Below are 16,803 nucleotides of genomic sequence, written 5' to 3'. Positions count from 1 at the left end.
CTGTGCCCTCAATGGTTGACAATGTTTTCGACCAAAAAATAGAAATTACTTCCACTAAGAGAAGTAAGCTGATTTTCTTTAGCCCTTCTGCTTCAAACCAATATCCTGGTTTCTTACAGCTCGACGCAGAGGTCTTCAGTCCAGGATTTAGAGTCACTTAAGTTGTTTATTGAAATTCTAAAAAAGTCTTCATTGGATGGACATCGGATTAAGATTTGGTGCCCAGCTGATTCAAGATGACTGCCAATGACAGTTAGCATTAGTCAACACAGAAATTGGCGAGAACTCTTGTCAATTTGACAGATTTGGAGTTACATTTTTGGTGGTGTTGTAGCTGCGATTAACGCTGGAGACAATACTGAAACACCTAACGCAACACTGCAGTGAATGAACTGATTGGACATACATAACTCTTGGAATAAACCCAATTATGTATCTCATAAAAACATAAAAATGTCCAATCAGTGTTAAAGATTTGAACGAAGACTTGATGGAGCAGTAACAGAGCTGGTCATGCCACTCCAAGTGCTGAGAAATGATACAAGATCTTGTGCTATCATGTTATCTTCTAAATTTGAGCTCAAAATGACTAAATGACAACATCCATTCATCCATCCGCCCATAATCAATGTCCACTCATCCTTGCAAGGTCGCGGGAGAGCTATCTCCAGTGATCTTTGGGCAAACATGCAGGGTACACCCTGGACAAGGTGCCAGTCCATCACAGAGACACTTAAACAACAATGAACACCATTAGAATTATTTTTGCTTGTTGGGAAGAAGCCAGGACCTTCTTGCTACAATTCAACAGCCCTAACCACTACTCCATTAATAATACCATTATTTCTCAACAGAAGATGATCTTAGTGTAGTTGTGTCCTTGTTTGAATTGACTTCTGGTGGAACTTAGATTATATTATGACAAAATTTAAAACAATCACATTTGATTATGTGACGTGTCATGCACTGCAGTTCCATCCATCCATCCATCCATCAGATTTCGGATGCTTATGCGGGGTCGGGCCGCGAGGGCAGCAGTCTAAGCAGAAAGCCCCAGACTTCCCTCTCTCTAGACACTAAAACCCTGAGGTGTTCCCTGGCCAGCTGAGAGACATAGTCCATCCAGCGTGTCCTAGGTCTTCCTCTAGGTCTCCTTCCGGTTGGACATGCCTAGAAAACCTCACGAGGGAGGCATTCAGGAGGCATCCTAACTAGATGCCCGAGCCACCTCAACTGGCTCCTCTCAATGCGGAGGAGCAGCGGGTCTACTCCGAGACCCTCCCAGATGACCGAGCTTCACACCCTGTCTCTAAGGGAGAGCCCAGACAACCATTTCAGCCTCTTGTATCCTCAATCTCATTATTTTGGTCACTACCCAAAGCTTGGGACCATAGCTGTGCGTTGGATCGTAGATCAACCGGTAAATCAAGAGCTTTGCTTCCTGGTTCAGTTCTCTCTTTACCACAATAGATCGATACAACGCCCACATCACTGCAGACGCAGCACCAATCCGCACCAATGCACTGCAGTTCTAACGTCATTAATAATAGTTCTTGTAAACAATGTTTGGATACTTGACTAAACTCAGTTTGTAGGAGAGAACGTCACGTTTTCATTCAGCCTTCATTTCGGCTCATATGGTGAATGAATCTACAGTGTATTTTCGATTATTGTGGAAAAAAATTACAAATTCAGTGCATCTTTGGAGCTTTTGGGCACCACCGTTCATAGATCTGGTTTGATAAAGATGTCCCTGTTCTAATAACACACTCGGCTTCTTGTTTCCTGACCAAAGTCTTTACCCTGTAAAGCCTCCTTGGCTCGGTCCAGCTCCTGCTCCTTCTGAGCCAGCTGCACTCGGAGCTCCGTGGCAGAGAGAACGTCAGCCGAGCAGCATCCCTGGTTCTCCTCCAAGTCCTTACTCAACATGTCCTTCATCTGCCGCAGCAGGTGCACTTCCTCCTGGAGCTGGGCCACCTCCTCACGCAGCAGAACTACAATATCAAGAGAAGGAAGAAAGCTTTAAAAAAGCCAAAAATTAAATGTATTTCTATAATGAACATTTATCATATTTTGCCAGGTAGCCATGAGATAATCAAAGAAAACATAAAGCAGATGGAGAAATGTCTTCCTGCTTCACTCTGGTAGATTGATCTGAAGCTGAGATTAGGATTTTATATTTGATCGAGATCACCGCAGCACTAAATCAACTATTGTTGGTGAAATCGGAGATTTACTGGTTCCAATAGCTAAATACAGAAAAAGCATTCATGCTGTCATAACTTTTCTTTTTCTTTTAGCAAAGCTGCATGTTGAACACACACTGACAGGAATAATGGCACCTGTTTAATATTCACTCGATGTTGCTGTAAAGTGCTTCTCTGCAGCTTTTGTCACCAAAGCAAACAATGAAACGAAAACAGAAGCAGAAGAGAGCAGATTTTTCTCTTCTAAGCCACTGAAAATGTGTTTTCTTTCATTCTCAAAAGACCAGCACCAGCTACTTTTAAAAACAAGCCTCAACAGAGACAAGTCACACTTTTATGTCTCACTTCAAACCACACAAAGTATATTTTATATATTAAAAAATATCTTTACGTTGGTTGTGCTTGTTTTTTTGCTTCGAAAAAAGACAAAAAAAACTAGATGAACTTGGCTCTACCTCAGGTAGGATGATAAAAAACAAATAATTTGTTCTCTAATTAATGAATTACAAACAATGTATTCTAGTTATTGCCATCTATTGCCATGTTGTTTTCCATATTGTCAAATTGATGAGAAGTGCTTATATATAATCTGTAAAATGAAAATAGAATTTTTGAATAATTGAGGACCGTTGTAGAGGTTTATTTTGAAAAGTCTGTTAGTTCACGCTGAAAATCAGCTCAATCGATACAAATGTATAAATGCAAAATATTTTGGTTAATAGTAAAATCCTGACTGTTTTATATAAATGCGGATTAGCTTAGGAAACATACAGAGTTGACATTTTAAGGCGTCCAATTACATCAGGAAGTGGCCGATTTGAAACAAAACAAACGACCGGTTATATGACATACAGTATGAAACAAATACAGAATATCGTAAAATACTTAAGATTATTCAGCATAAGTATATCCAATGATTTTTTTTTCAAACAAGTTAAGTCTTGGGAATGAATCAAAGCAGAGAAGTGCTACCAAAGAAGCCTCAATGTTAAAGTGTGAGTGAGTGGATATAAAAACGTGTTCAATCAGGAGCTGTTTGTGTGGAATATAAAGAGTTTGGGCACAAAAACAAAGATTAAAATAAAGCTGTATGGCATACATTTCAAACAACATTCTTCATTCTGTACCATTAATTCACATCTAAAGCTTTTATTTTGACATCTACCTACTTCTACATTAGAGCTGCTTGTTCTCTGTCTGTGTCAACAGTTACGATTCATATCACCTTTATGAACTCCAAAGACTTGGTAAATGACCTGTACTTGTATAGCGCCATCTTGGTTCTACTACCCCCTCAAGGCGCTTCACAGCACAATCAGTCATTCACCCATTCACACACAGGTGGTGATGAGCTACGATGTAGCCACAGCTGCCCTGGGGTGCACTGACAGAGGCGAGGCTGCTGAACACAGGCACCATCGCTCCCTCCGACCACCACCAGCAGGCAAGTCGGGTTGAGTGTCTGGCCCAAGGACACAACAACAGCATTATCTGGTCAGAGCCGGGATTGAACCCGCAACCTTCCGATTACTGGACAACCCACTCTGCCTCCTGTGCTACTGCTGTCCCTGCAGCTTGTAAAACAATTAAAATGTATACAGAAAATAAATGTAACAACAGACTTGTAGTTTATTAAGCCTTTAGGATTTATTATATGAAGCACTTGAGCTTAGATTTCATCTTCTGACATAAAAAAAAACTTTATAAAAGGTTCTCTTCCTGAATAGAAATCCTATTGGCCTTCAAGTCTATTACCTTGACTAAATGTAAGTGAGTGAAGATGAGAGATGGCCGCTAAATAATAATAAAATGTAAAAGGGGTAATGAGGAGAAGGGTCAGGAGAACACCAGCAAATGGACAGTCATGACACAGAGGTGTACTTAATGGACCTACATTTCACAAAATAGCTCAAGCAGCACAAACCTTATTGGGAACCCAAAGAGTGGTCTGATCCACAGGGTGCAGTTCACTGGGTATTAAAACCCACTAACAGTCAAGGATACTCTTCATTAGGATTACTTTTATGGATTGTGTAACGGCAGCAACACTGACGACTGGAACTCGTCTTCTTACATCCAACATTATGCTGTCAAGAACTAGTTTAAATAATACTTATCATCTTGAGAAATTTTAATTTGTTATTCATAATCCACAGAGAGGCCATGACCCCAACATAGGTGTCTGAGGTCATAATGCATTTGAGGAGCAGGAGTTTAACTGCAAAACATCTAGAACATTGTTCAGTTCTCAGAGTTCCAAACTGTTTGTGTTCGATATAAACCAAATATTATCATCATCATATTCATACATTTAAAGCAGATTTTAGGTGTAAATAACAAGAATCTCAGTTTGACACAAAGAAGCATAATCCAATCATTTTCTGAGTAAGAAGATTAAATGCCTATATATGGATTCTGAAGGTTTTGTGCACATTTTACACGTTGGCCCACTTCTGTTTTGCTCGTTTTCATTCAGAGGCTTCCTGATTTTAAATCAAATGATGAAACATCATAACACCAAGATAAATTGCATTTCTTGCAGAAATGCTGTTTGAATGCTGATTGCTTGGTTACCATATGGTGCGTTTGAAGTTTGACTCTCCCCAATAATAATTGAATTTTTTGCATAAACATTTAAAAATTGAAAAGATCCCATTTCCAAACGCCATGGCTGGCAAGTCCTGATTGAGCAGAAGTGTCTCGATACCTCATTTATGACAATTGCTGAATAGTTGTAGGAGAAAAACATACGGAAGAATATTGAAAGAATAATAATGCTTACAGAATTCAAACAATAGGATTACTTGTCTAAATGTGGACCAGTAATTAATAACAGATTGTTTAAGGGGATTTTTGTATATATTTAGTTTAGTTGCTAGAAATAAACAGAGCTTGAAAGCATGAGATAAGTCAGATTTCTGAGGTAAGGACGCAGCCGGGTTTGTCAGGGTGAAGATATTTACTGGTATTGTCTACATGTCCTGCAGGCTGGACAAATAGCACACACACACACACACACACACACACACACACACACACACACACACACACACACACACACACACACACACACACACACACACACATACACACACACACACACACACACACACACACACACACACACACACACACACACACACAGTAGCTTTACAGTATCAGAGTGGAAGCTTGATAAGTGATATCTCATCTGCTCTCCTCTCCAGAACTTCACCCAGTTCATCTCATTCAGGAGTCCTTCGTGCAAAATTGGAATATTTTCATGAGGCAAAAGTGAGATTTTACATTTAGTTAGTTTTATATTCTGTGAAAATAAGCAGAATAAAAATGTTTTATTGAAATTGTACTACATTTCAAATAAAATCTGTCCAGGTCTGCACATTTCTGCATGGAATCCCTTATTTACCATAATTTGGTTTAGTAAACCATTTTTTATTGCACAAGCATTAAGAATTACGAACTAATGACGTGTTATTAAAATATTTTGGCACCATCTAAGCCCCTACACAAAGGCTTTCTGTGACTTGTTCAAGCTGGAACTACTATGTGACAAAAAGAGAAATGTCTTTTCAGATTGTGTACATGATTCATTCTTTTCAGAACATTTACAAGCAGCAACACATCTCAAACAAAGCTGCTGTTTTTAGCTGCACTCCCTCTCCAGCATCAATAAATTCTTACTGACTTTAGTCGTTTGACAACATAAAATGGGACAAAACAAGTGAAAAGAAAATGTTTCAATACAACAAAGACGAACTGAAGGTGGACTTTTAGTTTTAGTTGGTTTGATTTTTCTGCCAACACAAAATCTGCTCAGATCTAAGTCATCATGAATGCATCCGTTTAAGAGGCCTGGTCACACCACCGGTATTGATCGATGCCGACATAAAAAGTGGTACGTATCGGCCCGATATATCGGCTGATCGATACGTTGCTCTATCTCTGGTCTAGGTCAGAAGGTTTAGAACCACCAATCTGAAAAAGCAGCATTCACTTTTCTCACTCCCCACATCTTTCATGAAAATAATTTCTGCACAAAGAAAGAAGCACACACACATGAGTTCGCTATAAATACAGGTGCGTTGATCTGCTGTGGATCCTGACAACAAAAATGTTCCAAAATGGACTGATTTAGGAGTTTCTGTATCCATCCATCCATCCATCCATCCATCCATCCATCCATTTTCTTCCGCTTATCCGGAGTCGGGTCGCGGGGGCAACAGCCTAAGCAGAGAGGCCCAGACTGCCCACTCCCCAGCCACTTGGGCCAGCTCTTCCGGGGGAATCCCAAGTCGTTCCCTGGCCAGGTGAGAGACATAGTCCCTCCAACATGTCCTGGGTCTCCCTTTACGTCTCCTCCCGGTTAGACGTGCCCGGAAAACCGCACCAGGGAGGCATCCAGGAGGCATCCTGACCAGATGCCAGCAACCCCTTCTCTGTGCCTCTCAGTGGGAGCAACTCCAGAGTGGTAGAAAGTCCAACCCCTCTCAAGGAAACTGGTTCAGAGCCATGCATGAGGTGAGTCTGACTATATCTAGTGGGAACCTCTCAACCTCACACACCAACTCAGGTTCCTTTCCCACCAGATTGGTGACATTCCATGTGCCAAGAGCCAGCTTCTGTAGCCGAGGATCAGACCTCCAAGGTCCCCACCCTCAGCTACCACCCATCACACACTGCACCCAACCCCTTTGGCCCCTCCCACAAGTGGTGAGCCCATGGGAAGGAGGACCTACATTTCTTATCCGGGCTGCATGCCATAGGTGAAAGCTCAGCCACCAGGTGCTCGTCAATGTGCCCCACCTCCAGGAGTTTCTGTATTCTTGCCAAAATCTTCTTGCAATACTTTAAGTTAAAATCTCAACCTTTCCATCCTCACTGCTCAGTCAGCCGCATCTTGAGGAACTTGAATTTGTAACGTGAAGTGAAATGTACAAATACATAAAGCTAATTTAATCTTTATAGTCCTCAACATATCTTACAATTACTGCCACTGGGAACAAACTGAAGCTCTGACAACAGTCTAGAAAATAATCTATGACTCCTGTACATTCAATGATCCCTTTTTATCTCTGCTTTCATTCTGTTCCAAACCCCTAAACAGACTTGCCTCCTGGTTAATATGATTCACAGAGACAGTAAATAAAATCCCCATCCTCGCCGCTGATGTAAATGACTGCTTAAACGTGTGCATTTGCATAATAGCGGCCATAAATCAGCTGACATGCAATTGGGACCAATGAGTTATGAATCTGATCAGTGTCGTTTCCTATTTGTGTGATTTAAGCCAAATGGTTTTTACTGTCCTCTTAGATAATCCTGCAGCCGTCGGGGTGACAGCTTCGGCATGGTGGAAACGAGTCGTAAAATTATTGTAAAATATCAGCGCTTCTTTGAAAATGAAAAACGTCTCATCATCCATTCATGATGTGGATTCATTTGTTTAGTAAGAGGAAAAAATTCAATAATGATTATACATTTTCAAATGTTTCTTTCTTGTGAGTTTAAACCCAAAAACCTAACAAGTCATGAGAAGTTTTTGGATTAAAAAAAAGCTTTTCAGGAAAAAGTCCTATTTGTTTTGCATTTTAAAGTATTTTTAGCTTCACAGAGTACATTAACATGTGATGTAGTCTCCATCTTTATGTCACACTGTCCCCCAAACTCCTCTCGCGCTGTTCCTCTGTCTCGCTGTTCCTTCCTCTCCCACTTCCTCTAAAACGGCGAGGCTCAGGAACGAAAGTTGCCAAAACGTTCAGCAATCTGTCAGAGATTTCATTGGCCATGAGGCAGCTGAAATTGGACTTGGCTGAAGCGGTGATGGAGGTGGAAAATTGATGGAGAACGACAGTGAGAGTCTAGAGGGGGGTCATTTTCAGATTGGTTTTCCATCTTTTGAGAGAGTAGGAGGGAGAGACAGGATGGAGCTCAATTTTTGCCCAATACTGGTGACAAAATCAATTAACAGGCTTATTGTTTCCACTGAATTTGTATGCAGCTTGCAGTCAGGAGCCAATGACGGCACTATCAATGTTGCTGTTATAACGGGAAGTCTCAGTCCACCATGTGGGTGACATCATGTAAAGAAATAAGGTGTAAATAATGTAAAACTGGAGCTAGATTCCTGTTGTATCACACATATCTGACAAAATGACAATCAATACCAGGAACGGTGCTACCAGTGGCGCCTCTAGAAAGGTTTTATGGGGGGACTAGCAAACATTTTGGGGTGGCCCACCAAACTAGTCCCTATGGTAACTCTGGGAGGGTTTAGGCCTAGTTTCTACTTCTCCGCCTGTGAAGGTGTGGAGACACGCAACGCTATTATCCATCATTGCAAAGGCTCTAAAACAGGCTCACAAGGACGGATAGAGTAGGACCCAACTGTCCAAATATCCGACGAATGCGATGAGGCTGCAAGCCTTGGTCAGGACGTTGCTTCCTTTGACTTCGTCAACAGTACCGCCACCCCCTAAAGTAGGCTTTAGTCTGTAGCTGTGTAACGATCCTTCATTCTTTTTAATTAAAAATCAAAAGGTCTACTCATCCCACACATTTACGTCAAAGTTGAGATATGATTGTTTTAAAATGTGGAAACTGGTTAATTTGCCTGTTGCTGTTTCAATAAAAGTATCTACAAAGTCTACTGGGAATTATAGTATTTTTAATGATTAGCATCAATGACATTCACATGTAATTACATTTGTATTCATTTAAACAAATATTTATTAAAATAGGTTTGGTTATTCGCCTTAATGTTCGTCTCGACTAAAGAAGACAAATGTGATTTATTAACTCATTCACTGCCATTGACGACTAAAGTCGTCATTTGCATTTTTTTACTGTGTGGGCATCGGAACGAGCCCCCGCACCGAGAGCAAACATCTCAGCTCTGAAGCCGATCTTCATCCGCATATGTCACATGTAACGTGATCAGGAAACAGAAAATCCATGTGTAAGGAGATTGTTTTGGACCGCTGCTGTAAAAAAGTGAGGCGCGAACCGGAAAAGCTTCTGAAGATCACAATACCACAACGGATTATGAAAGAATGGATAACGCTCGAAACGCGTGGATTCTTCCTGATGTAAGAGGTGAGTCCCCACTTTGTTTTGATTGTTTTGGCGTCGACATCATCCTAGCGCTCAATGTTCTGTGACTCTTAAAAGAAAAGTAAAAACTGTGAGAAACACTGGCAGCGAATGAGTTAAGGGGAGTGGTATTGCCTAAGGGGGCAAGTGGGGTGGCCAACAGTTGTCCAGGAGGGCCATGGCCCATTGTGGCTACCACTTGGGGTGCCACTGGGTGCGACAGATTTCTTTATTTTTAAAAGTTTTACTCTCATACAAATGCTGTATTTGTTGCTTATAGGCACGGGGCACATCTGTAACACAGATGTGTACAGTAACATGTCTAAATGCAGCACCTATACCACATTTATAGAGGACAAAGGCACAACCCAATCCAGGAATGTGTTGAAGGGGATATAAGAGCATCTGAGGTCAAGAATGTGGGCAGCTGGTGCTTTCATGATGGGAGGCAACAGTTCACATCCTCTTATTTGTTTTGGATGAGCAAGAGCCCCTCTCCTGCATTCTGAATCTACATTCTTGCCTCTTGGTTATTTGCAGCAGAAAGTTGCACCTTAACTATCCATCTGTAGCACTTTTGGTTCAGCATGTAACAATCCCAAACAGGAATATCAGAACATTCTGCCGGAATAACTTTGCAATGCAAGATCAGTATAATAATTTATAAAATAACACTTGCATTAAACAAATTTGGGAGGTTATACTTGTTTATATACATTTGGTACCAGGGGCTTTTAGGGTTTTGGTCACAGAAATATTGTTAATATTTTAGATGCCTTGAGATATCGTCGTATTACTGCAAAAACAAGTTCAAAACACTTTTTGTTCTACAGACATTAATGGAAAAGTTAATATTAAAATATAGTATTTCAATGGTTAGGTGACAAAAAAAAGACAATCACACGAGGAAATGAGAAGGTCATTTTCCAGAAGTTAACTGAAGCTGCCGTGTGTCTTTTTCACATGATGCACTAACATTCCCATCTGATCCTGCACACCATGCAGAGTAGAAAGCCCAAATACATTTCAAATAGTCTTTCATCTCCAGTGAGATAGGACGATATTAATAAAACTCAGAGACTCACTCTCTCCCTGTCACACAAACACATCCAGCTTTTTACGGACCATTGATAGCAGATTCATCAGCGGTTCATGACAGTTGTAACGCCTAAGATCTGACTGATGAAGGCAGCCTGTAGTGTCTGTTCTGTTTGGCACTGCATCGCTTCGGATTAACCAGTCAGTTCTCATGAGCAAACCAATCTCAGCACATGGCCCAAGGAGATGACAGGCTCCTAGCTGATGAATAGTGAGGGGAAAAAAAAGGAAAACATTTCGCCTTTGGGCTCTCAATCACAGAAATCAGACTAATATTCTCGATTAACTTGGACTGTGATGAAGACAGATTGGTATCATGGATTAGAGAGAAGTGGGAGGATTGTGATTTATTGGTGAAGACACTGGCCGGGAGGGTCGGCTCTCAAGTCTCTGCAGTCGACTCTCAAAACATCTTCTGTGCGTTCATTCCATCCTTTTCTTCTAACTGCTTTATTTGGTTTTTTTAACACAGAAAAAGATAGTTTTACCTTTTTTTGCTGACGTTTCATAAACTACTGCAGTCTTATTCAGAGCTCACCACTGTTGGCGGCATCACTCAACTCTCATATAAATACAGGATTACTCTTATGTTCTGAGATTAAAGATCGAGTCACCCCCTTACCAGAGTAACTGGTAAAGGGGTGACTTATTACCAGTTACTCTGGTAAGGGGGTGACTACTCCACTCCCACCTCATGTTTGAGACAGAGAGGGCGGAGCCACTAATAAATACACACAAACAGGCTCACAATGACATTGTGACATAATGTACCAGCTAACGTCATACCTCTTAACCAATAGCGATGGCAGATTTAAATTCAAATGCAGTGCAGAGTTTTTAACCTGACGATGGCGCAACACTGAACGTTTTAGTCAGAATATCTAAATTTTGACTAAGATGCATTAAAGTGCCAAACTATTTACTGCACGTGTCTACAGCACAATTAGACACTCATTTATAAATTTTATCAGCAAAAAACAGCTGATTTGGGGGTGACTTGCGCTTTAAAAATATTCAAGTATTTACATCTTAACATGAACATAAAACCTAAACGACACAGAACATCCCCATTGAAACCACATTTTCTTTACCTAAACAGTAAGTCACCCCCCTACCAGTATTACTCCAACCACATTTCCTGTTTAAAAAATGCACCACAAGGAGGAGTTTCCTGGTAGACGGGAGGGCGGGTCTGCTGAGGTGAGTGACACAGACTGCTAACACCCACTACAACCTCAACCCAGCCAACGTTGGGATTCTCTGTCAGAGAACCAGGCTGCTAACAAACACTCAAACAAGCTCACACACATACATCCTGCTCGAACAGAGCTGCTAATCAACATGTACACAGAAACCCACCCGCTCGGACAAAGCCATTAACAAACAAGCACATAGGCACGCACATACGCACACGTCATTTGGATCGAGAGAAGGCAGAACTTTCTAGTTTTCCTTCTTGCGCAGCTGATGTAATATGGTACTGGCAAAGTCATAACAGTGAGTGAGAGCTGGAGAGCTTATCGGCAGACAATTGGATTTGGGGACAACTTTTGATAATTCTATGATTATATCTATTTTCGTTATTCAAACAATAGTAACATAGCCTGAGTGCAAAAGTAATCAAAATGAATAAAACTGGTTCTTACCATTTGCTGTACTCATATCTTCCACAAGACTACAAATATGTAAATAATTTATTGCAGTGGGTTATTGAGGAATGTACTAATCGTGTTAAAGAAATAGACATTTTTAATAGGATATAATTGATAATCTGGCTCTATTAACACCCCAAACATGAAAAATCATTCATCCACCCATTTTTTGTCTGTGTTTGGTTTTAGGAATCATGCCTAAAACAAGCGGTTTCAAAAAGTTCTCATTTGTGACATCACAAACAGGGAAGTTAGAATAGAATCACTTCTCATGTTTAAGAGAGTTGCTGCTGGAGGAGCAGTGGCTTAATTAAAAGCCACTCTCTGTTGTTGGAGCTTCTCAGCCTAAAGCAGCCCAAGCTAGGGGAAGGGTGGGCATGGCCAACTATATCTTGTTTTCAAGTTGCTTCCTGAAGTGACATATCCCAGAAATGGCTCATTCTGGAAGGCCCTGTAGATATCTAGAATAAAACTGCTGAAATTCCTTTACGTGAGAAGGATCACAAAATGGTAACGTTGTAGAACTATTATAACTTAAGAAAACATCATAACATGTTCCCTTTATTGTCCTTCAACCATGCCAGGTGCACACTATTTCTCCCCAATGACCACTGACGACGTGCAACCATAAAAACAAGTGTTTACCACGCATGAGAAAAGAAACGCTATTTCAAGGCTTTCATAGTAAGGTCACATCAAAGACATCTTAGTAACAGCGACCCTCTCCGGTTGTTTTTTTTTTTCCCTTCTCTTCTCCCCGGTAGTGATCAAGTACAGAGTGCTTTAACGTTACAGAATGTGACATCCACATGCTGGCGAGCCTATTTCATGCTTCAGGTCCTGCGAGTAATGGGGGCTGAACTTGTGTGAGCGTAGGACTCAGAACAAAGCTTAACAGTTAGCAAGAAACCTGATTGGGGTGAAAGATAGTCGGTAATCTCTGCCACATTCCATCACAATCTGGGTCCATTTGCTATAAATCCCCTCTGGGGATAGTTTCACTAAATCGGCCTGAACTTTGATAGGTTACTATTGTTGATTTCTTTTAGGAAAAACACATAAAGCTGCACCTGTAAAAAAAATTGAAAACACAGCTGCTCACCTACAACCGTCTCTTAAAGGAAGAAAGGATTCAGATGTGCATCACATGGGTGGATGTGGAATGGAAGAGCTGTTCCTCCTTGTGGTGTCTTTCACGGCTGCATGAATAGACCTTTTATTTAAACTGTTTGAACATCAAAACGATGCGTTTGTTGAAAGGATTTCATCCATCTCTAAAGCGAAAACCATGACCAGAGAGATTACTGCCGAGTCTCCGGATGCAGATGGACAGATTTGAACAACAGCGCTCAGATTTTCTTCGTCACACAGATTAACGACAGAGTTTCCATGAAACTGGAGGAGATGGGACATGGATGTTTGGATAGAAGATAACTGGAAGAGTGTTTCTCAAATATTTCTGACACTGTGTGTAACTGACATGCTTCGTTTTTACAGAAACACATGATAATGTTTAAACTGAGATGTTTATGATGGCGTTTTATAAACAACATTTTAAAAATCACCTCTGCTTTTAACTAAAATGTGTCACTGGTGGCCAAATGAGAAGTTTTTGGGTGTTTTCAAAGCAATCTGTTTTTAACTATTGCTATTGTTGTTGTTGTTTCTAAGAATACAATTTAACCCAAATTATGGTTCAGTCTCTATTAGAGTTAGAAAATAAATTGATAGCTTTACTGGATAGTTTTCATTAGAGTTTTTCACTTTTTTAATTTTATTTAATGTTTATTCAAACAGCAATGGATTCTCTCCTAACTGATCAAAGTGTTAATGTGCCTAAAAACAATGTAACAAATCTTTTTAATTAGAATTTACCTATGAGGAGATATTACAGTTAATGATTAATGGTTTTAATTTTTATCGTTTTTACCGTTTAATTAAGTTATGACTCTTGTACATCATAGTGGGTCGACCTTTGACTCATGCAATCATTGTTTCTGCAATTTCACCAGAAAGTGTCGTAAACAACCCTGCCACCTAGACTGCTAACGCCAACACAAGCTAATGCTAACACGAGCTAATGCTAACACAAGCCAAATGATACTAAAATAAGTCAAAAAGTAAAAATCTGGTCAAATGGTCTGTATTTCATAGTGTCTTCTAGGGTTCTACAACCCCCCAAGACACTTTACAAAACAATCAGTCTTCCACCCAAGCACACAATTCAATTCAATTCAATTCAAGTTTATTTATATAGTGCCAAATCACGACAAGAGTCATCTCAAGGCACTTCACATAATAAACATTCCAATTCAGGTCAGTTCATTAAGCCAATCAGAAATAATGTTTCCTATATAAGGAACCCAGCAAATTGCATCAAGTCACTGACTAGTGTCAGTGACTTTACAGCAATCCTCATACTAAGCAAGCATAAAGCGACAGTGGAGAGGAAAACTCTCTTTTAACAGGAAGAAACCTCCAGAGAATCCCGGCTCAGTATTAGCAGCCATCCTCCACGACTCACTGGGGATCGAGAAGACAGAGCAGACACACACACACACACACACACACAGGCACACACACACACACACACACACACACACACGCACACACACACAGACAAAGTAATGTGTCTACAGTTATGTTGTGATTTCTTAGTAAATATTCTATTTGGTGAGAGATAAACTTTATTGTATTGTATTTATCCAACGTCAAGGAAAGCAAAAAGTTATTATCAGGAGAGGGAGAATGTTTTAGTGGTTAGCAGCAGTGTGCTAGACACACACGTTCACACGCTGGTGATGGACGCAACTGCTTAAAGTGTTAAAAACTCTGTGTTGCTTTAGCTCAAATACCTTGTTTTCCGTTAGTAACAAAGTTGAATAAGTCACCTGCTCTTTTTAAAGCTGTCTCACATTTTTAACTCTTTGTATCCCAAGGAACCTAAAGTGAGATGAGGCCCAGATGCAATTCAAATTAGAAAAATTGGACAACGATCTTGCAACTTTTCTGACCATGTTAGTAATTTCAGCAACTGGACAGCGGCACACTGAGACGTCTGTGATGAAAACTAGATCCCTTGCAAACATTTTGAGACATTTTGGGGAATCCCTAATGGATCTTGTTTGCAATTTGTCTCTAAGATTTGGAGCCCAGTGAGATAATAGCCCTTGTTTGGCATTGGCACCATTCTGGATAATATTGTTCACTCACTTTACTTTTTCTTAGAATATTTCATAACTGAGTTGCTCAAAAAGAAATTGAGGAACTTTTCCTCAAAAACTATAAAACTGTTGAGAGCCATGATTATGAAAGTGCAGGCTACCAACTATTCCCTGTGCTCTCTGGGCCCTTTTTGCAGTTTTTGTAATTCATCATCCAATATTTTAGCTTTGCAGGCATTCATGTGTGAAATAAATGACAGAAGAAAATAAAAGAGGAGGGGACTATAATTGCAGAAATATGCACTATTTGCCTATTTTCTGGCATGACTAATAGTGTGTACACTGTTGTGTGTGTGTGTGTGTGTGTGTGGGGGGGGTTGTTCATGTGTTTGTGTGTGCTTGTGTGTGTGCGTGCGTGTGTGTGTGTGTGTGTGTGTGTGTGTGTGTGTGTGTGTGTGTGTGTGTATATGACTATAAAAAGGCTATCTCTGTTATGTGCCACTGAGTATAATGACAACGTTGATACAACTTTTAAAAACTGCAGAATTTCATCATCTCATTGTTTGGTTACATGTTACTCAGATTTGTTGTTTTCTCCACAGATCGTGTATTTTTGGACTAAAATAGAACAAAGCAGGCATTCCCAAAAATGTTGAAAGAATTCAAACGAGCAGGCAAAGAGAGGACTTCGCTACTGTATGTATGTTTACGTGAATATGGTTGAAAAATGACGTTTGCTGCTAAAGGAGTAGGTGTAGGTATTAATAGCCTGAGCCAAATGAGAGGGCAGTGAATGTGTCATTTTGGATATTTCATCCAACACACTACCTGCCATCGTGACAACACCCTGCAATCTTTCAAACCAATCAAAGACATGTCAGCAAGCATGCTCTGTTACCAAAAATAAAAGCTGTTGTCTTGATGTGCTGGGCCAAGATGACAGTGATGGTTTGGCAGGAGAGGGAGAAAAAAACTCGACTACAGAGCTGTCAGAGTAATAGTAGTTCCGTCTGGAAGTCCCTGATCTGAAACATGCCAGTTACATTTGTTCAGTTTAGGAAATAAGTGGCGTTTCTGTTGATAGCATCAGTAAATAAAGCTCCAAGATTGAACAGGCTGTCGCCGTAAATGGGAGCTACCTTTTCAGAGGTTTGCAGACAGCCCGATCTGTCGTTGTTCTTTATCAGTTAGAAGAGCGGTGGAGGATTGGCCTGAGATCAGCATCCAACAGAGAGATGAATTAGATTTGTGACTTTGAATCTTTGCTTTGGTTTGAAGTGAATGTGATTATGCTCTGGGGCCTTAAAACACGGAGACAGAGGGACCGCGATGAAGGCTCCAATCAGTCCATCTTTGCTGAAATACAAAACGACTTCATGCACTCAGCAAGTTGCAGGGCGCATGATTACCACATCTGACTTGATTCTGACAGGTAGCTGAATCTCAGTGGCTTGCTCTAAATTGTTACCTGTGTGCAGCAAAAAGAAATCTGGCTAGCACCTGAGGGAGCAGTTTGCTGCATTCACCTGAGGCAGTCAGTGAACGATGGCAATTACACAACCGGAGCCAAAAATCAGCTGCTGCTACAATTAT

The 16,803-nt window shown here is 40.5% G+C and overlaps 1 protein-coding gene across 3 annotated transcripts in view; it reads right to left on the bottom strand.

Annotated features, from left to right (window-relative positions):
• Positions 1–16,803, bottom strand: part of LOC107390709 (kazrin) — a 226,607-nt gene that overhangs the window by 43,165 nt on the left and 166,639 nt on the right. For all 3 annotated transcript variants that reach the window (XM_054746359.2, XM_015967571.3, XM_015967572.3), the window contains exon 5: positions 1,803–1,994. In XM_054746359.2, the coding sequence (XP_054602334.2) occupies positions 1,803–1,994 (192 nt within the window). The remainder of the gene's footprint in view (positions 1–1,802; positions 1,995–16,803) is intronic.

The sequence above is a fragment of the Nothobranchius furzeri genome, chromosome 15 (genome assembly GCF_043380555.1).
Source record: "Nothobranchius furzeri strain GRZ-AD chromosome 15, NfurGRZ-RIMD1, whole genome shotgun sequence".
Lineage (NCBI taxonomy): Eukaryota > Metazoa > Chordata > Actinopteri > Cyprinodontiformes > Nothobranchiidae > Nothobranchius > Nothobranchius furzeri.
This window is presented reverse-complemented; position numbering and strand designations above follow the sequence as displayed.